Source organism: Bos grunniens, chromosome 3, assembly GCF_055505025.1.
Source record: "Bos grunniens cultivar Pamir isolate PY7600 chromosome 3, Bosgru_T2T1.0, whole genome shotgun sequence".
Lineage (NCBI taxonomy): Eukaryota > Metazoa > Chordata > Mammalia > Artiodactyla > Bovidae > Bos > Bos grunniens.
In genome coordinates this window covers 63,798,346-63,820,588 of record NC_141167.1, presented here as the reverse complement: position 1 = coordinate 63,820,588, position 22,243 = coordinate 63,798,346, and the positions used below count along the sequence as shown (strand labels likewise).

The window sequence follows — 22,243 nt, the reverse complement described above, 5'->3', positions numbered from 1 at the left end:
CTGAGTGCCGAAGAATTGATGCTTTTGAACTGTGGTGTTGGAGAAGACTCCTGAGAGTCCCTTGGACTGCAAGGAGATCCAACCAGTCCATTCTGAAGGAGATCAGCCCTGGGTGTTCTTTGGAGGGAATGATGCTAAAGCTGAAACTACTTTGGCCACCTCATGTGAAGAATTGACTTATTGGAAAAGACTCTGATGCTGGGAGGGATTGGGGGCAGGAGGAAAAGGGAACGGCAGAGGATGAGATGGCTGGATGGCATCACCAATTCAATGGACGTGAGCTTGAGTGAACTCCGGGAGTTGGTGATGGACAGGGAGGCCTGGTGTGCTGCGACTCATGGGCTCACAAAGAGTCGGACACTACTGAGCGACTGAACTGAACTGAGCTGAATGAAACTGAAATTGATAGTTAATCCATGACTTTTATGTCCATTTTCTAGTCTGTTTGGATCAAGATATTATTTTAATACTTCAAGAAATAGACTAATAGTAATCTATACATTCTTGTGAGCATGTAGAAAATAGTGACTTTTTGGAAACTGGCAGTTGGCAATTGTTGAATGATTGTGCTATGCAATTTTGATACAACTTTAAATTAGTATCACAACAAGTAGCAGCTACAATTTGAGTTTTGTCTGTGAAATATTTTTCTTTTAGGCATCTTTAGGATTTTTATCTTATAGGGTAATAACAGAAAAAAAGAATCTACTGAAATGTTTAATAATGAAAATATTTCCTAGGTTTCAGCTTATGTGGAGAACTTGCTGTGGAAGCCACCGATAAATCCATTTAATTTATGGAGGAGACTGCAAATGATGGAAGTCATTCAGAAGAACTCTTTTCCCATTTTGAAAGTAGATCAGAGAAAGAAGGTTTACCACAGGATGCCAGTGAAAGTCATCTCAGCTGGTATTCTCAACAATAGCAGGGGATAACTTAATTTTCTTGATTTCAGGGTTTTATATTTTGTCCATATTGTAAACTATTTCAAATGTAGCATTCTTTCAAGAATATCATCTAACAGTCTAGTAATTAATATTTAATTTGATTACAAAGTACTCATGTAGCAGAATGTGGCTGTTTTAAAATTTTAATGACAGCAATTAAAATTGAAAACATTACCTATAAAAATTTATAAAGTATATACCTTTTTACCTAAGATAAATGAAAATATAAATATCATGTAATATTGGAAATATAGTTAATGAGTACTAATTCACTGTCATTTGGTATATTGCTATCTAAAAGATACCTGTCATACTTTGCTTCTTTGGTATGGGGATGCGCTTGTTTTTTGTATGACTCATTGCTCCCCAAAGTGACAATCTTAAAATACTGTGATTGTTGCTATGGATGATATAGTGCAGCTTTTAGTTATAAATGAAAATAATGTTTGGTCATATATAATTATTTTTGATTTTCTGTACATGGTTTTTAATAATGATAATTGTCTTTTATAGCCAGCATCTTCCTTAGGCCCATCATTTGAAGCCAGTGGTGCTTAAGAATACAATGTATTTCGTAGAGACATAGCCTCTAAGATGCCTTTCATTATTGTTGAGCCATTATATTATGTTCCATAGAAGAAAAGTGGTGTCAATTAAAGAAAGACACAGTGCTTTCTTGTAATGCTTGGAATTTTATTTATAAATACTGTAAAAGCCTCTTCAAACTTATACATAGATTTTTGTCGAAATGATTCTGCTCATATAAAGATTAAATGAAATAAATTAGTGAAAGTATTCTCAAAGCTTCTTTATACTCAAAATCCAACTTCTTTGAGTCACTTTTTAACTCAGAGTTCTCTCTGCTATTAGGAGTATTAGTGAAAGGGTATTTCTTAGGTGCATCTATATCTGAAATGAAAATTATTGGTGATGGGCTCTTACTTACAGTATACAGAAGGCCTACCTTGGAATCTTGCTTCCAGAATGTTGCTTAACATTCTTACTTCAACAACTCCTTCAAGCCCTCTATGTGATGCTTCTTTGCTAGAGGTTTAAAAATTGCTGTATCCCATCTCTGGGATATTCCTCATACTATTTGATGCTCATTCTATAAGTTTTGGACATGTACAGGAGAGACAGCTCAAGACGGCTTCCAGACTGACAAAGATTATTAAGAAGCATCCCTATTTTGGGATGTAAAAGTATGAACTTCTTGTCTCCCCCCAGAAATGTATTTTATAGTGAAAGCAAATATAATCAGTTTCATTTTAAATGATAATGTTTTATAAAACCAAATGTGAAGAATTTTTAGGTGTCTGGAGCAGTGTTTTTTGTGTTTCATTTGTTTAGCTTACACATTCTTCTGGAGGAATTTTTTTGTGAAAAACAATAGATTTCAAGAAAGGATTGGGAATAAGGGCTAGAAAGTCAGATCTTTTGTTTTTGGACTAGGGAGAAGGGAGGGAAGAAAAAAAAGACACACATTCACATAAATCATTTTACAAACTGGAGAAGAGATGTTGAATAATTACCAAATAGTAGAGTGATATATTGCTGTTGGTAGTCTTCATATTTTATATATCTTAACATTTTAGAAACTGTCTTACCATTTATAGTTAAGTGTAGAAAAAATATGGAAGTATAGAAAAAATGTATACATTTTCAGTGACAATTTAGTGTTAAATTTTGCAGAGCAATTTATGGAACTGTAATACTTAATCAGGCTATGCTTAGTTTGCACAAAAAAGTAAAACAAATTTATGTAACAGTTTTAACTTAAATTTTCTTTGTGCATAGCCTAAAGCAGGACATCCAAAATGAGAAGACCGAATTGGAAGCATTGTTTAAGGAAGCCGAGTTAGCAACTTGTTCTGCAGAATTACTTCTGCCATTGTTTAAGGACACCATTGAAGAGATTAGTTTTGAAAATGTGAGTACTTGACTAGTGAACATCTAATAAAATGAGGAGCTAGGATAATACTCAGAATGCATTAACTGAGGTCTCATATTCTTACAGTAATTATGCTCATACACTGGTATTTGATATAAAAAAATGCAAGTTTATCAGTGTTCTTTTTTCCTATGTCATTAATTGCAATTCTTTCTGTCAAAGATAATCTCAGGAATGCACTTGATGAGAGGCCAGGCTAGAAATTGTGTACCTCGGTGCTTGACTTACGTGGAGTTGAACTAGAGCCAAGAACTAGAACAAGAGTGAATTTAAAATATTCTGAGAGATGAAATATATTTTCTGTACTACCATGTGGATTAAAAACCTCTATTCTAAAATTACAGTGTATTAAAGTTTGAGTTAAGGGCAAATTGTATAATATTAGTTGTATTATAATAAATTCCTGAAATACTTTAGGGTTTAAGCCCTTATTTTGATTTCATTTTACTTTAGTATACCATGTAACAAATACTATTCACTACTCCAGTACTCTTGCCTGGAAAATCCCATGGATGGAGGAGCCTAGAAGGCTGCAGTCCATGGGGTCACTGAGGGTCAGACACGACTGAGCAACTTCACTTTCACTTTTCACTTTCATGCATTGGAAAAGGAAATGGCAACCCACTCCATTGTTCTTGCCTGGAGAATCCCAGGGACGTGGGAGCCTGGTGGACTGCCGTCTGTGGGGTCGCACAGAGTCAGACAAGACTGAAGTGACTTAGCAGCAGCAGCTATAAACTTGGCAAATTTTACTATTTCTGTGTGCAAAAGAGGGCCTCCCTGGAGGCTCAGTGGTAAAGAACCTACCTGCCAATACAGGAGACCTGTGTTCGATCCCTGGGTAAGGAAGATCCCCTGGAGTAGGAAATGGCAACCCACTCCAGTATTCTTGCCTGGGAAATCCCATGGGCAAAGGAGCTTGGCGGGCTACAGTCCATGGGGTCACAAAGAGTTGGATATGACTTAGTGACTAAACAACAACAACAACATATGCAAAAGAATGATTTTCTTTACTGGGAAAAAATATTCTTTGCTAATAGTAGCATTACGTTTTAGAGTCTCTTAATGCAATGTCTTAAAATGTGTTTGTGGCTCTTATATTTTGTCAGGCTAATCTTTCTGCATCCAATTTGAAGATTTCTAAACAGACAGAAATATTAACAATAGAATTAGACACTTAAACGTGTAAAACAAACTTTAGAACATCTTCTTAGAAAGACAGAATACCAACAAGTAGGAAATGCTAAGCACTATTTCAATAGTGGTATTTCTCACTTGAAGGGTATATTGGTTCTTGAACTGTAGAAATTAAAATATTGGTATATTTGAAATGGAAATGATTCTTGAATTTTTGTTTGAAATGGCAATCATTAACCCCCACTTTCAGTGTTTCATGAGTAGTTTTACATGAAAGCAGCATATTTTATAGAAAACACATTTTTATTTTCAATCTCAAGAACTTTCATTATTTGTTTCACTTGATTTCAGTTACTATAAAAAACTCTTGGGATTTAAGCTCTTGTATTCATTTTATTTATGCATTCATATATTCTTTTCTTAACGGTTTTATTGAGATCTAATTCACATACTATACATTTCACTGGTACAAAGTGTGCAATTCAGTGATTTTTGGTATATTCACAGAATTGTGTAGTCATCACCATCAGCTTTGGACCATTTTCATAACTACAAATAGAAAACCTTAGCCCTTTAGAATTTTGCTTCTCATCCCCATCTACCCCTTCTTTGTCCATTATCTGCTTTTTCTGTGTCTGTGGATTTGCTAATTTCACATACTTTTTATCAAGTGAGTAAAAGTCGCTCAGTTGTGTCCCACTCTTTGCAACCCCATGGATTATATAGTCCATAGAATTCTCCAGGCCAGAATACTGGAGTGGGTAGCTTTTCCCTTCTCCAGGGGTCTTCCCAATCCAGGGATCAAACCCAGGTCTCCCACATTGCAGGCAGATTCTTTACCAGCTGAGCCACAAGGGAAGCCCAAGAATACTGGAGTGGGTAGCCTATCCCTTCTCCAGTGGATCTTCCTGACCCAGGAATTGAAGCAGGGTCTCCTGCATTGCAGGCAGATTCTTTACCAACTAAGCTATCAGGGAAGCCCTGATATTTTATATAAATAGAATCATATGGTATGTGTGACCCTCAAAGTGAATAAACATTTTCTGCATCCTCATTTAAAATATCTACATGGAATTCTTTTATTGATTTGCTATAATTCTTTAAAACATTTCTTTTTGGTAGACTTTAGGCTGCTTATAATTTTTACCTGTTTATAAACAGCATTGTGAGCCTCCTTTGTATACAAGGTTCTTGTGATTTTTATGTCATTGGCTTGTACTTTATGAGGCATTATTTAGAAATTAATTTTATAAATTGTGGACAAAAATTGATTTGGAACACTTAAGCAAAAATCTTTCTGGTTTTTAACTTTAAAGCTGAACTGTGCATGGTAGTTGTCCATATTAATTTCTTTGGAAGGCAGCTGTAATCACCACTATATGCTGCACCACATTAATTTCTTAATTTTGATGCTTAATCCACTTTCTGCTATTGTGTAGAGAAATATAGCTTGTGAACACTGATTTATAACTTCTTTTTTCCACAGAGAGGGGAAAGTTTATCCAACTTGTTAGAGAAACTAACTGATAATGAAAGTGAAAACATTGTAAGTCTTTTATACTTGGGAGTCTAGTTTTCTGAATTTTTTTGTTTATATGCTGGTCAGTTTTATAAAATTAGCCAACATTACCCAAGTTGTGATATTTCTAACTTTAACATTATATTTATTGAAGAATCTTAAGAACAAGGTACTTGAAAAGGAGACCTATATCCAAGAACTTTCTTCTTTGTTTCAGAATGAAAAGGTAAGCAAATTTTGAGCTTAATTCATCATATTTTCTTAATATTGACTCCTTCTTTCCCTTCTTTCCATGCTGGCCTCCTATTTATCCTTATAAATAGACACAAAGTTTTTTAGGTTATTTGGACATTTTCCCCAGTTTTATGTATCAAATATAACATCTTAATTTTTTAAAATTTTTTCTTTTTAGATTTTTATGATGCTTCATTCAGGGTACTTGGCATAAGTCAGGGACCTATGTATAAATATATATTTCAGTTTTAGTATAAATTAAGGTATTTCTGTGTTTGTAGGATCATTTTAGACATATCCATGATTTTACTTAGGATGATAGATAGGAACTTGTAACAGGAGATAATTAGGAATTATTAAAAAGAGGAGTAGAAAACATCCCCTTGATTTTATATAAAATCCATTCGTAATGGGAGTGTTGTACTTTGCTCTTTAGTAAATTTTTAGATCATATGCAAGTACTGTAAAGTTTAATAATGTAGAGAAATACATCAAATAACACATTTTTGTTTTGTTTTCTCTTATAGGCAAATGCTTTGAAAGCAAGCCGTTTCTCACAATCAGTGAAAGTAGTACATGAACGACTGCAGTCCCAAATTCATAAAAAGGAAGCAGAGAATGAGAAATTAAAAGAACACATAAAGGTTATAAATACTCATCCATTTTTATAGTTTTAAGTGCTAACAGTAATGAATGACAATATAGTCTTAATTCTGGTTTTGAAAGAATTCAATTTAAGTGTTGCCATGGGAAATCCATATTTGAGGCAAATCTTAACATTTCTGGTCTTTCTAAAGATTTGGCTCCAGATCCTAATATGAAAATGCTCTCTCTCTGTAGTACCGATCTAGGAAGGATTTGTATAAGATTGAATTACTTAAAAAAATCTCTATTCTTAAATTATATTTATATGGAAAAGCTATTAAATATAAGAGAAAATTAAAATAACTTAAAAATACTGAAGCTATTAATATTTGGTATACAGTCATCCCTTTTATGTGCCTATAATATACTTAAATACTCTTGCACTTATTTAATGAGACAATAATGTTTATTATATTGATTTTGTTGCTAATAATAATAACATTAAGATCAGGTAACCTAGCATTGGTGTTTAGATAATCAAATAACCTGTTATACAGCTTTTTTAGCAGGGTAATTAAGAGGAATTCTCTGGTTTAAACTGCATAGTTTAAATATTCTTGTGGAAGCCTCACAGTCACTTTGAGGTGAGAGTTTGAGGTTGCTGTGGTATGACACAAGCTAACTGCATCTACTGTCATTTTTGCTAAAGGAAAAGAAGCAATGTGGCCACTTTTGAAAGAGAAGTGTAGAAAGACAAACCCCATTGAGTGTGAGGACTTCTGTGCTGGATTTCTGTTTGCTTTTATCTTCCTGATCATGGCAGATGCCTGTAGCCCAGGCACTTGTTTTTCACAACTGCATATCAGGGTTGTTTTTCCTTTTTTCCTTCAGTGGCAAAAAGCTTTTGCCCATGAAAGAGACATTAAGCAGACTTATGTGAGACATAAACTTTGTCTTTTGTCTGCCTTTAGGTGCTTTTTAGCACTTTCCCCCAGAGATTCCCTGTGTTCTTTGCGTCTGTGTCTTAGGGCACTGGAGATGAACTAGAGTTGGAATTGTACTGCTCTGTCATGGTAAATATAAGAGAATACATGTAATTTAATATCTCAGATTATCTACTACAATTTACCTTTTTTTTTTTTAAATTATGTCCTTAAATAGCAGTCGGGGAAGTTCTTGAAAATATTTTCTTTAGTTTAAAAATGAAATAGTAAACATTTTTTTGAGTTAAATTTGACAGTTCCTTTTTATATTCATATTAAATATATGAATTTATATATTTATATATATATGAATTTTATATATATAAACATTTTTTGAGTTAAATTTGACAGTTCCTTTTTATATTCATATTAAATACATGAATTTATATATTTATATATATATGAATTCATATATATATATGAATTTATATATGAATTTTATATTCATATTAAATATATGATATTTAGAAGAGCAAATATAAGCTATAAAATCCTAAGATTTTGCCATCACATTCACCTGTCTAATACTTTGAGTTCACATTCTCTTACAAAATTCTATTATTTAGAAATAATTAGAAGAAGTTGAATTAGCTCATGGATTTTTTTTACATTCCTTCTAACACAGTTTTGAAATTTATTTAGGGTTGACAAGTTTTGTTGTTTTTTTTTAATGAATGCATGCACAGTGAACTAACTCCGTTTGCCAACATAAATCTCATTTTTTTTTAGTATTGTTGATGACTCAACAATTATATTGGGTCTTTTAAATTTTTTAGTTACATTATAATTCCTTGAGAACTACCTTAAAGATACTTTGAACTCATTTTTCTTTCTAGATCTTTAAAATATGTCAATTAGAGTTAGAAGATTTTCACATTTTAGAGGAGACAGGATAATTATCTTTATAATATACTGCAAGTATAATTCTTTGGAAAGAGGAAAAGGCAAATAGTTGGTTTAAAATATATATCCATTCATTTGGCAAATGACTGTGACGGGGTTATTTTGAAACTATAAAAATAATTTCATAGTTTCAGCACACTTCCTAATAGTGGTTGAGCATGGGATTTGATAATCTAGTAAAAAAGTCTTGTGGATCCATGTTCAAAGAAACTCTGTTTTACCCTTAGTGGTAAGTGTGCCTGTCATTCATGATGTGGTGATGACACCCTGTGGTTTCTTAGAGAAAGTACAGCTGTTTTTCTTGGGTTGGGAAGGGTTCTTCCTTTCTCTAAAGCTGACTTAACTATATTGCAGTTTGTTTTCCTTGTTTACTTGTTAAAATGGGGTTTTTTAGTTTATAGAGATTTTAAAAGACAATTTAAGAATGTTTTGCTTCTTCTCTTAGTTTGTGAAGTTACTTTCCAAAGAGATCAAGCCTTTAGATCTTGTTTAAGATGTATCTCTTAAACTCAGTTTTACTGAAAATTAAGTGTAGTTTTTTGTTGATCATAGGTAGAAAAGCTCCATCTTTTACTGTAACTCCTTTGTTTTTTTTTTTATTAAAATGATTGTCCAGGAAATGGAAGACTAAAACTTAAAGTCTTTAATAATTTTGCATTCTTTTCTGAAACACACAACTTTTAAGAAACGTAGAAACGTTAAAACCTTAAGTCTTTAAGTTCTTAGTACTCAGATGCTTTAAAATACAAAGTAACAAAGTGAGCAATGTATTTTCTTAATGTTTGGTTATTTGGAACTGATTCCAGATTTCTTCCTGTTTCTAAAGTGTGTGATTTAAGGGCCATATGGGGTATAAATTACGAAATAGGGAAGTCTCACAATTTTTGATTTATTCACAACAGTGTGTTTCTTCTTGCTGTATCTGTGGTTCATTGTATTAGGCTTATGGCCTTCTAGGTGGACTAGGAATTCATTGATCCACTAAACAATAAAATCCATGTGAGCAAAAAAAAATAAAATAAAATAAAATACAAAGTTTTAAGATAATTTGAAATTAAAACTTGAGTTATCACACTAAATCATATTCATCATCGACCCAACCTAATATTCTGTGTTTAGTTATATCCCCAAGAGATATGTAAGGAAAGTTATGTCAATTAACATTATCAGACTCAGTGGATAAAAACATGCCTTACCTTTGGGTAAAAAGATAACCAAACATCTTTTTACCCTTAATGACTCCTACTGATCTGGTAGTCCTTTCTGGAACCCTGTGTGGTCTTAGAATAATAGCTTCACTAAACTTACTACTTACTGGGCAAAGTAGTACTTTTATTGTCTTGATGTAACTCTTTGAAATGTCAAGACTTCCCCCTTAATTCTAGTAAATTAAAATATAGCAAATAAGTTTTTGTTTATACTCTTCATAATCTATAGATTTTGATTATATATCCTTTAAGCATTTATAATTTGAACTAGAGTCCTAATATATTTGGGGAGCTACTGATTCCTTTGAGCTTTATGTACCTACTGTTTGAATTGTCTCTGGCTTAATTACATTGTTTTGTTTTTTTTTGATTTGCAGTAACTAGTGAGTGCTATATATAATATTCTAGATGTGAAATTAAAAAATTCTAGTTAATCAAAAAGGTTTTCAGGGAATTAGTGTTTCTGCCATAATCACCAGTATTAGCTTCTTAGTAAGAGTAGTATTAGCTTTATATAGGTTTATACATTTTAAATTTGCACTGTATAACTGGTTACAAATAAACATTGGTGAAATCACCTTTCTTCACTGTTTTGCTTTTTACTAAACTTATTAGTCTTTTTCATAAATTCTGTGTGGGAGATTACTTACATATTTTAACAATGTTTATGTCAACATTGACATTCTAAAATAACTACCACTGATATTTTTTAGAGCTTAGAAACCCAAATATCAGAATGGAATTTGCAGTTGAAAAAGAATAAGTATGAGGCTGTAGCAATGAAAGAATCAAGTAGGCAAAAAACTATTGCTCTAAAAAAGGCATCTAAAATTTACAAACAAAGGATTGAACATTTTACTGGAGACATGGAAAACCTTACTTCCCAAATTAGAGAGCAGGTGAGTTATATACATTCTTCCTTAAAGAATTGTTTTATGTACTTAGTTTATGTACTTAACTTCATAACACTTAGTATAATTATCTTGTTAGAAAAACTTTACTCATACTAATTTTGCTTTCGTCTTTATTTTGAAAGATTACATAAAGTGACAGATTTGCATTTTGATTTACATCAGCGTTTCCTTGGGACTTTGTTTAAAGGATGTGTAAGTTCCAAAGCACCTGTGATTACATTGGCTTGTACCACTTCATACATGTTCACCCTTGGAAATTTACATTGCATATTAACGTTAAATTAAAGTACGTTAACAAAGGCTCTGAGAAGGCCTTCAACGTCAAGGAGGGTATTGAATTCAGAGTTTTCCACCACTTAGTTAGCTGCAGAATTCTTTTATTCACAAAGTAACTCTTGGAACTGATTCTGAGGAATGCTGCTGCTGCTGCTAAGTCGCTTCAGTCGTGTCCGACTCTGTGCGACCCCACAGACGGCAGTCCACTAGGCTCCTCTGTTCCCGGGATTCTCCAGGCAAGAATACTGGAGTGGGTTGCCATTTCCTTGTCCAATGCATGAAAGTGAAAAGTGAAAGTGAAGTCACTCAGTTGTGCCTGACTCTTAGTGACCCCATGGACTTGAGCCTACCAGGCTCCTCTGTCCATGGGAATCTAAGGAATACCAGTTTGGGAAATGCTGATTAGTATTATTAGACCATATGACTTTATTCAGTAATTCACTTCACTTAAACTCTATAATATATTTAAATACATGTGCTGATGTAAACCCACCATGTGAAAGTTATCTTTGGGTTTATTAACAAAGTTGAAAATTGACTTAGTGCTTTGTTTTTGATGAATTGTGTTTATTCAGTTACCAAGTAATAAAATATTTACTCTTTTTAAGTATCATTGGTATCCCAAATCTTAAGAACTTAGATACGAATGAAATGAAAACAGACTTGCATAAATGGTCATATAAACAAAACAACCTAATGTTTTATAAGCTCAACTGTGAACATTTTAAAACTCTTAATATTTAACCTACATTCAGAAGAATTTAATTAGATAAAAGACTTGAGGACTAAGTGCAAAATCTGTAAGGCTGAAGGCCTAGCTGAAAATATTCCTGTGTGTTAAAAACTAATTGAGTCATTAACATTCTTGGGATTTTCTTTTAACTAGCACGATGTCACTCTTGCCCCAGATCATAGTATAGGAAGACTTTGCCACTTGTTAACCTGGTGACTTTGGGTAAGGTACTTAACCTCTCTAAGCTTTAGGCTCTTTATCTATCAAATAGGGGATAATAATACTGCCTGTCTCCTATAGGAATAAATGAGAAAATATATGTCAAAGCACAGTGTCTGTCAGACTGCATTTTTGCCACATTAACCTCCTTTCTATTCCTCTAATGTGGGTATTGTGTTTGTTTCACTGTTCTATGCTGTTGCCTCTGGCTGTAATGTTCTTCTCAGGTTCTATAATAGCTGATTCTTTTAAAAATCACTCTGGTATCTTTTTACTTGATATCTCTTCACACGGGCCTTCCTTGACTGCTCCTTTTGAAATAGCCCCACAACAGTTAATCACATCAATGTCTTAAATTTTTTTCTTAGCACTTATTTTATAGGCAAAATTTCTAAATATCTTAATTTATATTCTAATATAATTGCCAAACATATCCTTCATAGTGCATATTAACATTCATTTACATGTAATATAAAAACAGAATACTAGTCTTTTTTAAATACATTAAAAAGATTACTGTAAAAATGTAAAAAAAAAAGTCTCGCATATAGTAAATATTGAATAAACACTTGTTCAGTGGTAGGAAAGAAGGAAGCACCCAATAAATGTAAACTGCTCATATCACTACTTCTAAGTCTTTTGATTAGTAATTATTGGCACCCTTGTCATTCTAGTGAATTTGTCTTTCTTTAGAGAGGGGTACAATGGCTACAGCTCTTTAGGTGAATTTGTAAAGAGTAGATTCATTTGACAGTTATTTGTTGAGAGTCAGTAGAGTGATCTATACAGAATAGCTTGACATAGAACTATCATATGACCCAGAAGTTTCATTCCTGTATATTTATCCAAAAAGGCCCAAAAACCCAAAAAGCTAATTTAAAAAGATATGTAGCCTAAAGTTCATAACAACATTATTTATGATAACCAAGATATGAAAACAACTGCTGCTGCTGCTAAGTCGCTTCAGTCGTGTCCGACTCTGTGCGACCCCATAGACGGCAGCCCACCAGGCTCCCACGTCCCTGGGATTCTCCAGGCAAGAACACTGGAGTGGGTTGCCATTTCCTTCTCCAGTGCGTGAAAGTGAAAACTTAAAGTGAAATCTCTCAGTCGTGTCCGACTCTTAGTGACCCCATGGACTGCAGCCTACCAGGCTCCTCCATCAATGGGATTTTCCAGGCAGGAATACTGGAGTGGGGTGCCATTGCCTTCTCCAGTGAAAACAACTAAGTATCCATTAACAGATGACTGTATAGAGAAGATGTAGTGTATACACACACAGGAATATTCCTCAGCCATAAAAATGAACTTTTGCCATTTGCAACAACAGGGCTGGACTTGAAGGATGTTCTAAGTGAAAGAAGTCAGAGAAAGACAAGAATTCAGTAAATATAAAGGGAATTATCTTCAGTAATTATGAAACATTTTTTTAAAATAGGTGTGTTAACATCCTTAAAATGTTGTTAGAACTGTTATTATATGCATATAAAGTAATAGTGTTATAAAGTCATTATTAAAATTTACTTTAAAGTTTTCCTGCATTCAGATTTGTACACTGAAATTTTCTGTAACAAAAGTTCCATAACTTATAGGATGAGTGTTTCCTTGTTAATAATGTATTTGTTTTTAGAACAAAACTAGTGTTATTAAATTACAAGATGAGTACTTTATGTATTTTTTAGGAAGCCAAGTTGTCTGAAACAGTTTCAGCTTCCAATGCCTGGAAAAGTCATTATGAGAAAATAGTAATAGAGAAAACTGAGTTGGAAGTTCAGATCGAAACAATGAAAAAGTAAGAAAAAAAAGAGTCTTTTTACTATTTTATAAGAAATGTTTTCAGTTCTTTCCTCTTTGAGTAGTTTATATATGGTTCCTATGAATTACGTATGGTAAAGCTATTGTCTGATTTGCTATGTTTGCTATTTATAATTTATAAACTTTTCTTACTCTAAAAATACAATTAAAAATTATTACCCATTAAAATGCATTTTTATTCACAAATTATTGATCCTTAAGTTGTCTTAAATGCATAACAAAGAAAATCTGAGTAAAAATATGTATGTTTTATATTTTGTTATTTATTATTAATAAGTTAATAAAGAACTATATATTTGCTTTTGAATGTTTCACTTTTTGTATATTTTCTTCAATTTTTTCATTGAAAAGTAGTATTATTTGCTTCTAAAGATTGTTTATTATCTCACTTGATACTTTTATTTAACTCTAACTCTTTCCCCAAATTGTGCGTATGTGTGTATGCATGTATGAATGACAGAAAGACAGTCCTACCTGTGGATCATAGTTTAGATGTTTTACTGACTAGCCAAGGGAATATTGTGTAATTTTTCATTAGTGTCATCAATGGATAATTATTTCTAATCATTACTCAGGTAGAAGTAACCTTATAGATTATGGTTTCCTATTTCCTTTGTTCTGAGTGTGATTAACTTTTGAAACTGTACTTTACAAAGAATAACTTCAGAAGTACACTTAAGATATATGTTGTTTGAATGAAAATTTCTATGGTTTTTATAAAGGCAAATCATTAATCTTTTGGAAGATCTGAAGAAAATGGAAGAGCATGGAAAAATTTCATGTGAAGAAATTCTTAGAAAACTTCACTCAATTGAATATGAAAATGAAACTCTGAATCTTGAGAATACAAAATTAAAGGTATTATGTGTTTGTGTGTATGTATATCATGTTGTATAATGACAACTTAGTCCTTTGTAGAAGTAGCTTGAAGTAACAACATTTTTAGAAGTAAAGTTGTATCATTTATCTTTTATGTTTCTCAGAGTTTTAGAATATCATTATAATAAGCAATTCTAAAACTATATCTTTGTATCTTTACATACATATATATGGACAATACTTATATATTTGAATGTTTACAGTTGTATACACAGATACATGTAAAAATTATTTTCAGTAGTACTGAATAACATTTATGAAGCTGAATAACTATCTCTTTGTCTCAACCTAAGAGAATTTATTTATTCTCCAAAAATACATTAACTTTAACACATAAGATTATTTCTAGGTGTCATGGTTATGGTAGGATATAGCCTCAGGCTTGGTCCATTTGAAACCAGAAAGTATATTTTTGGCTGCTTCATAACTGGAAAGAATTTTCCAACTTAATCAAATCTGAGGGACAATTGAGTTTTTATGTACCAGAGAAAAGATGTAGAAGATTTTATACTTCCTGAGAAAAAGGATATTTGAGTTCCCACTCATAGATATGTATAAGCTGATGAGACCTGACTAAAGAGGATGACATCATTTTCAGTTCCTTAATACTGTTTTTGGAGAACAGTAAATAGAAGACAGAAAAAAATCTGTTTATGGGGAAAAAAAGGCGAAAATTGGCAGTTCAAAACCCGAGTGGCATCAGAGAACTGAGCTACTTTTAGGCTCTCTACCCTGCCATTCAAATGGGTGATGGGGCTCCATCCATTATATTTCCAAGATTCAAACAACAGGATGGAGGGAAACAAAAGATGAATTCTCTCTCCCCTTTTCCCCATTTCCTCCTCTTTATGGAGACTTCCTGAAAGTTCCATACCATTTGATTCGTCTCCTTATTTAGGTATTAATATATGGCTTCCTCTGGGCTTCCCTGGTGGCTCAGAGGTTAAAACGTCTGCCTGCAATGTGGGAGACCCGTGTTCGATCCCTGAGTTGGGAAGATCCCCTGGAGAAGGAAATGGCAACCCACTCCAGTACTCTTGCCTGGAGAATCCCATGGAGGGAGGAGCCTGGTAGGCTACAGTCCATGAGGTCGTAAAGAGTGGGACACGACTGAGCTACTTCACTTTCACTTTCACTTTCATATGGCTTCCTCTAGTTACAAGGGAGACTAGATAATGGAGCCTCCTAGTGATCCTGCTGCTACTACTGCTAAGTCGCTTCAGTCGTGTCTGACTCTGTGCGACCCCATAGACCGAAGCCCACCGAGCTCCCCCGTCCCTGGGATTCTCCAGGCAAGAGTACTGGAGTGGGTTGCCATTTCCTTCTCCAATGCATGAAAGTGAAAAGTGAAAGTGAAGTCTCTCAGTCATGTCCAACTCTTAGCGACCTCATGGACTGCAGCCTGCCAGGTTCCTCCCTCCATGGGATTTTCCAGGCAAGAGTACTGGAGTGGGGTGCCCTTGCCTTCTCCAAGTGATCCTGAGCTCTAGCCAAATATGAATACTCCTTATTTCCTGCAGTTTGTTCATATTTTCCTCTATCCCTATAGTCTTACTATTTTTACAGTTTGGAATTTTTTTTCTCAAGTATTTAAATCCTACCTTTTCTTTAAAGTTCAGTTTAAATGCTCCTTCCTCCCAAAGTCTCCTCAATTAGGATAAATCTTTCCTCACAAACTCCCATCTTTTATGCAGAGGATGCCTAGGGGAGGTGTGACATATAGTTAGTTCTCATTCAATATTTATCGAACAATTCTTTTTTTTCCTATTATTTTGATTGGAAGATAATTACTTTACAATATTGTGATGGATTTTGCCGTACATCAACATGAATCAGCCACAGGTATACATGTGTCCCCCTATCCAGAATCCCCTTTGCACCTCTCTTCCCACCCCATCCCTCTGGGTTGTCCCAGAACACCAGCTTTGGGTGCCCTGCTTCATGCCTTGAACTTGCACTGGTCATCTGTTTTACATATGGTAATGTATTTGCATGTTTCAGTGGTATTCTCTCAAATCATCCCACCCTTGCCTTCTCCCACTGAGTCCAAAATTCTGTTCTTTACATCTGTGTCTTCTTTGCTGCCATTCAGGTAGGATCATTGGTACCATCTTTCTAAATTCTATATACATGTGTTAATATACGTATTTGCGTGTTAGTATAATTTGTCTTTCTCTTTCTGACTTGCTTCACTCTGTATAATAGGCTCTAGTTCATCCAGGTTCCTCATTAGAACTGACTCAAATACGTTCCTTTTTATAGCTGAGTAATATTCCATTGTGTATATGTACCACAACTTCCTTATCCATTCATCTACCAATGGACATCTAGGTTGCTTCCATATCCTAGCTATTGTAAATAGTGCTGCAGTGAACATTGGGGTACTGAGATGTGTCTGAAATGTGTCTCTTTCAGTTCTTGTTTCCTCTGGGTGTATGCCTAGCAGTGGAATTGCTGGGTTGTATGGCAGTTCTGTTTGCAATTTTTTAAGAAATCTCCACACTGTTCTCCATAGTGGCTGTACTAGTTTACATTCCCACCAACAGTGAAAGAGGGTTCACTTTTCTCTACAACCTCTCCAGCATTTATTGTTTGTGAACTTTTTGATGATTCAATTCTGACCGGCATGAGATGATACCTCATTGTGGTTTTAATTTGCATTTTTCTAATAATGAGTGAAGTTGAGCATCTTTTCTTAGGTTTATTAATCATCTGTATGTCTTCTTTAGAGAAATGTTTATTTAGGTTTTTTGCCCATTTTTTTGATTGGGTTGTTCATTTTTCTGGTATTGAGCTGTATGAATTGCTTGTATATTTTGGAGATTAATTCTTTGTCAATTGTTTTGTTTGCTATTATTTCTCCCATTCTGAGGGCTGTCTTTTCACCTTGCTTATAGTTTCATTTGTTGTGCAAAAGCTTTTAAGTTTAATTAGGTCCCATTTGTTTATTTTTGTTTTTATTTCCATTACTCTGGGAGGTGGGTTATAGTGGTTCTTGCTGAGATTTATGTCGGAGAGTGTTGTGCCTATGTTTTCCTCTAAGAGTTTTATAGTCTCTGGTCTTACATTTAGGTCTTTAACCCATTTTGAATGTATTTTTGTGTACGGTGTTAGAAAGTGTTCTAGTCTCATTCTTTTGTAGGTATGTCAGTTCAGTCACCCAGTTGTGTCCGACTCCCTGTGACCCCATGAATTGCAGTACACCAGGCCTCCCTGTCCCTCACCAACTCCCAGAGTTCACTCAAACTCACGTCCATTGAGTCGATGATGCCATCTAGCCATCTCATCCTCTGTCCTCCCCTTTTCCTCCTGCCCCCAATCCCTCCCAGCATCAGAGTCTTTTCCAATGAGTCAACTCTTCGCATGAGGTGGCCAAAGTACTGGAGTTTCAGCTTTAGCATCATTCCTTCCAAAGAACACCCAGGGCTGATCTCCTTCAGAATGGACTGGTTGGATCTCCTTGCAGTCCAAGGGACTCTCAAGAGTCTTCTCCAACACCACAGTTCAAAAGCATCAATTCTTTGGTGCTCAGCCTTCTTCACAGTCCAACTCTCACATCCATACATGACCACTGGAAAAACCCATAGCCTTGACTAGACGGACCTTTGTTGGAAAAGTAATGTCTCTGCTTTTGAATATGCTATCTAGGTTGGTCATAACTTTCCCTCCAAGGAGTAAGCGTCTTTTAATTTCATGACTGCAGTCACCATCTGCACTGATTTTGGAGCCCAAAAAAATAAAGTCTGACACTGTTTCCCCATCTATTTGCCATGAAGTGATGGGACCAGATGCCATGATCTTTGTTTTCTGAATGTTGAGCTTTAAGCCAACTTTTTCACTCTCCTCTTTCACTTTTATCAAGAGGCTTTTTAGTTCCTCTTCACTTTCTGCCATAAGGGTGGTGTCATCTGCATATCTGAGGTTATTGATATTTCTCCCGGCCATCTTGATTCCAGCTTGTGCTTCTTCCAGCCCAGCGCTTCTCATGATGTACTCTGCATATAAGTTAAATAAGCAGGATGTGACAATATATAGCCTTGACGTATCCTTTTCCTGTTTGGAACCAGTCTGTTGTTCCATGTCCAGTTCTAACTGTTGCTTCTTGACCTGCATACAGATTTCTCAAGAGGCAGGTGAGGTGGTCTGGTATTCCCATCTCTTTCAGAATTTTCCACAGTTTATTGTGATCCACACAGTCAAAGGCTTTGGCATAGTCAATAAAGCAGAAATAGATGTTTTTCTGGAACTCTCTTGCTTTTTCCATGATCCAGCGGATGTTGGCAATTTGATCTCTGGTTCCTCTGCCTTTTCTAAAACCAGCTTGAACATCTGGAAGTTCACGATTCACATATTGCTGAAGCCTGGCTTGGAGAATTTTGAGCATCACTTTACTAGTGTGTGAGATGAGTGCAATTGTGCGGTAGTTTGAGCATTCTTTGTCATTGCCTTTCTTTGGGATTGGAATGAAAACTGACCTTTTCCAGTCCTGTGGCCACTGCTGAGTTTTCCAAATTTGCTGGCATATTGAGTGCAGCACTTTCACAGCATCATCTTTCAGGATTTGGAATAGCTCAACTGGAATTCCATCACCTCCACTAGCTTTGTTTGTAGTGATGCTTTCTAAGGCCCACTTTACTTCACATTCCAGGATGTCTGGCTCTCGGTTGGTAATAGTAGAGTAGTTCCTATAAAAATGTAAGTCATCTTCAGACCATGCCACTGCTCTTGGTTAATAGAGTAAACATCTACAAGGCATTATACTATCTGACCTCTGACATTGCCTCTCTGACCTTATCTTCTTCCACACTTCCCTTTTTCTTGCTTTCTGCTACATTGGCCTTCTTTCTGTTTTCCTCTAACTGACCAGGTTTTCTCCCACTATGGCCTCTTCCCTCAAAGGGCAGCACATCCTTTTGGTGTTTACTCCAGAGTCTCTTTTTCAGGAGGCCTTCCTGGTAGCCCGTTCTCATCTTGTCCTTACTATCTTGCTATCATGTATGATATATCTTTCATCTTGTTGTTGTTTTCTTTGTCTGTATACTCCTTGTTTTTGTCTGTCTATACATGGAGTACATTAAGCTCATGATGGAAGGGGTTTTTGCTTTTTATGTTCACTACTAAAAGACTATATCCAGTGCTTAGGGCATTTGTAATAACTGGTCAGGATATTTTTTTCATGTATTTTTCATCATTTACATTTCTGCCTTTTGGAATTACCTACTAATTATCCTTTACATGTCTTTTTTTTTTCAAAATTATTATATAAGGGTTCTCTCTATATTAGGATATTAATCTTTTGTCATAATCCTTTACTTTATTGCACATTTTGTTAGCCTGTTTAATACTTTGAGGGGCTCTGAAATTTTGGAGATACACATGAACCTATGTATGTATATGTGTATGTGTGTGTATGTGTATAATATATATATATATATATATATTTTTTTTTTTTTTCCCTTTACGGCTTCCTTTTGGAGTCTCTCACATTTCTGCACATCTTGGGAGCAGCATACTGACTATGATCCAGAAACAGACTTATCTTTTCAAGGATGTTTGTATAGCGAACATCCTTGGAAGATAGTAGTGTTTCCTTCTACCAAACAGGCTTACTGCCTGTTATAAAAGATTTGGGTTCCCTAAATTTGGAGTTGCTTCTCTGTGTGTCTCCCTATGTGTACAGGTGTCATCAGCCCTCTTGGTATTGCTTTGGAGGAAGTGAGGCTTAGGAAACTAACACAAACACTGATATAAGACTCACCCAGGAGTCTTGTGTCTTCTGCTAGTATCCATGAGACTGTGCTAGGCTAACTGGTAGTCTTGGAGGGTAAAAATTTCAGACTCTTACAGTTCTTGATATCGTCTTTTGATTTTATGCTTAGTTAGGTTTTTACTATTCTAAAATTAAATCAGATTTTACCTGAATCTTCTGTGAAAAAAAGTGTAAGCTTAATTTTTTTTAATATTTAACACATTAAAATAAATGTATAATTGACCAATGTAAAAATCATGTTTGCTGAAGGTGTATTGTTAACCTGTTTTTTCCTAATGAATGATTTTCTTATTACCATTATGGTGATCCATATTTTCCCCGTTTATTTAAAAATCCAATCTTTGTCATATAATAAATATAATCTTAATGTATTTTTTTTTCTATTCCATAGACCCCTGTATTATATAGAGAGGGGTCAGACACAACTTGGTCACTGAACAACAGCATACATTTTAATATGTAATAAGTACTGAGATTCTCTACTTAGTATCCTTTAAAATTTTTATTAGTCTCTTCTATTTTTCCACATGAATTTTAAGTTAATTTTCTCATATTCCTCTTCCCCTCAACTGTTTTGGTTGTAATTATAGTAAAGTTGTATTGATTTGTAAAAAACTGATATGTCAATAGTATTGAGTCTCCCTTCCAGGAAAGTGGGCTTTCTATTGTTCAAGTCTTTTATGTCAATACATTTTTAAAGTTTAAAAATATGTTTTTAATAAATAACTTTTTGAAATTCTTAATTTTAATGGTAATTATATGCAGTCAGAAATAAGTTAATTTTATTAGCTTCGTTGATAAATGAATTAATTTTTAATGCATCAAAGTACAAATGAATTCTAATGATTTATAAAATCTATTTATATATTCCTTAATAGACTACACTTGCTACTTTGAAGGATGAGATTGCCTCTGTTGAAAATGAACTCTTAGAATTGCAAGAAGTAGAAAAACAACAGAAAACCCTTATTGAAGTTTATAAAACTCAGGTAACCATTGCATTTATTTTAATGTTTGTTAAACTTGGTAGATAATTTAAACACTGTATTTGTTTATGGTTTAAAAAAGCAGAACTGAGGAAAGGTGGAGTTATTGTGATAAAATATGATTTATCTCAAAATATTTCTTAAGGTCCCAAATTCATAAAATGATTCCTCTTATTCCTAATTTGAATGCGCTGTTTATATTGGATATTCCTAAAAGTGATCTAAAATTAATTGCATAGGTGTAATGGAACTTATAGTAATCTTGTTAGTTAATTTTAGTTATATTTGTCATCTTGTATTGTTAATGGTATTGATTTAGAATAATGACTCCATTCAAGGGTCATTAAAGCACAATATTTCCTCTTTGCATCTTAATAAAGTATAATTCAGATTTATTCTCATGAAATACCTGGAAAAGAACATATGTATTGAATAGAGCATGTGTTAATTGGTAATTTATAGAAAAGCTTACGATTTAGAAATACAGTATTTAAGAAAAACTTCATTTGAAAGATGAGACATATGCAGGTCCTTGAATGATGGGTAACAAATTGGTCAACAAGGACCTTATTTTCATGAAAGAGAGTGTTTGAATCGAAGGATAATGAACTAAAGGTTAAAGCTGAAGGAGGGAAATAATGTAGGTAAGTAGGAAGGACTCCATTCCCATGGTTTAGATGGGAAACTGGAGTTGAGACTAAAATTCAGTTAGAATATTCCAGTTATCCCTGCTAGAGCTAAGAGTGGAGGCTGTGATGGACTGTGTGATGCCTCACTGAAAATATCATCTGGGTCTTCCAGCTGGTTGTTCTGATTTAACCCTCCATGAAGAATACTGTGAATGAGTATATTCTTGGCTCTGGGTCTTGTAAAAAGTGCTTAGGTTTTTTGTTTTTTATTTAACAGATTTTGATGTGTAGAGTGAAATAGTTGCTTTGGGAGCTAGTTTGGACCAGAGACCAATTCTTTAAAGTTACATTGACCTGCTAATGAAGGTCTCTCTCTAAAGTTCAGAGCTCAGGTGAAGATTCTAGAAGTATTATGGGAAAAGACAGGTAAATCACACAAGGATTATGGATTAGAGTAGAGCACTGAGTGATTCTTGTATTTAAAGAAGGAATAACATTAGATAAACATACTGATGGTACTAATAGGGTAATGATAATGGGTTTAAAATAGAAATT

General features: G+C 34.2%; 1 protein-coding gene across 22 annotated transcripts in view; it reads left to right on the top strand.

The window, feature by feature from the left end:
* ODF2L (outer dense fiber of sperm tails 2 like) overlaps positions 1–22,243 on the top strand; it is a 40,726-nt gene that overhangs the window by 7,814 nt on the left and 10,669 nt on the right. For 18 of the 22 annotated variants that reach the window (XM_086390944.1, XM_086390933.1, XM_086390946.1 and 15 more), the window contains 9 exons: positions 741–909; positions 2,745–2,877; positions 5,522–5,581; positions 5,709–5,780; positions 6,316–6,432; positions 10,181–10,366; positions 13,292–13,401; positions 14,147–14,282; positions 20,952–21,062. In XM_086390944.1, coding sequence (XP_086247070.1) covers positions 797–909; positions 2,745–2,877; positions 5,522–5,581; positions 5,709–5,780; positions 6,316–6,432; positions 10,181–10,366; positions 13,292–13,401; positions 14,147–14,282; positions 20,952–21,062 — 1,038 coding nt within the window. In that variant the 5' untranslated portion in view covers positions 741–796. The remainder of the gene's footprint in view (positions 1–740; positions 910–2,744; positions 2,878–5,521; positions 5,582–5,708; positions 5,781–6,315; positions 6,433–10,180; positions 10,367–13,291; positions 13,402–14,146; positions 14,283–20,951; positions 21,063–22,243) is intronic. The other 4 variants (XM_086390955.1, XM_086390953.1, XM_086390941.1 and 1 more) reach the window with 1 other exon arrangement.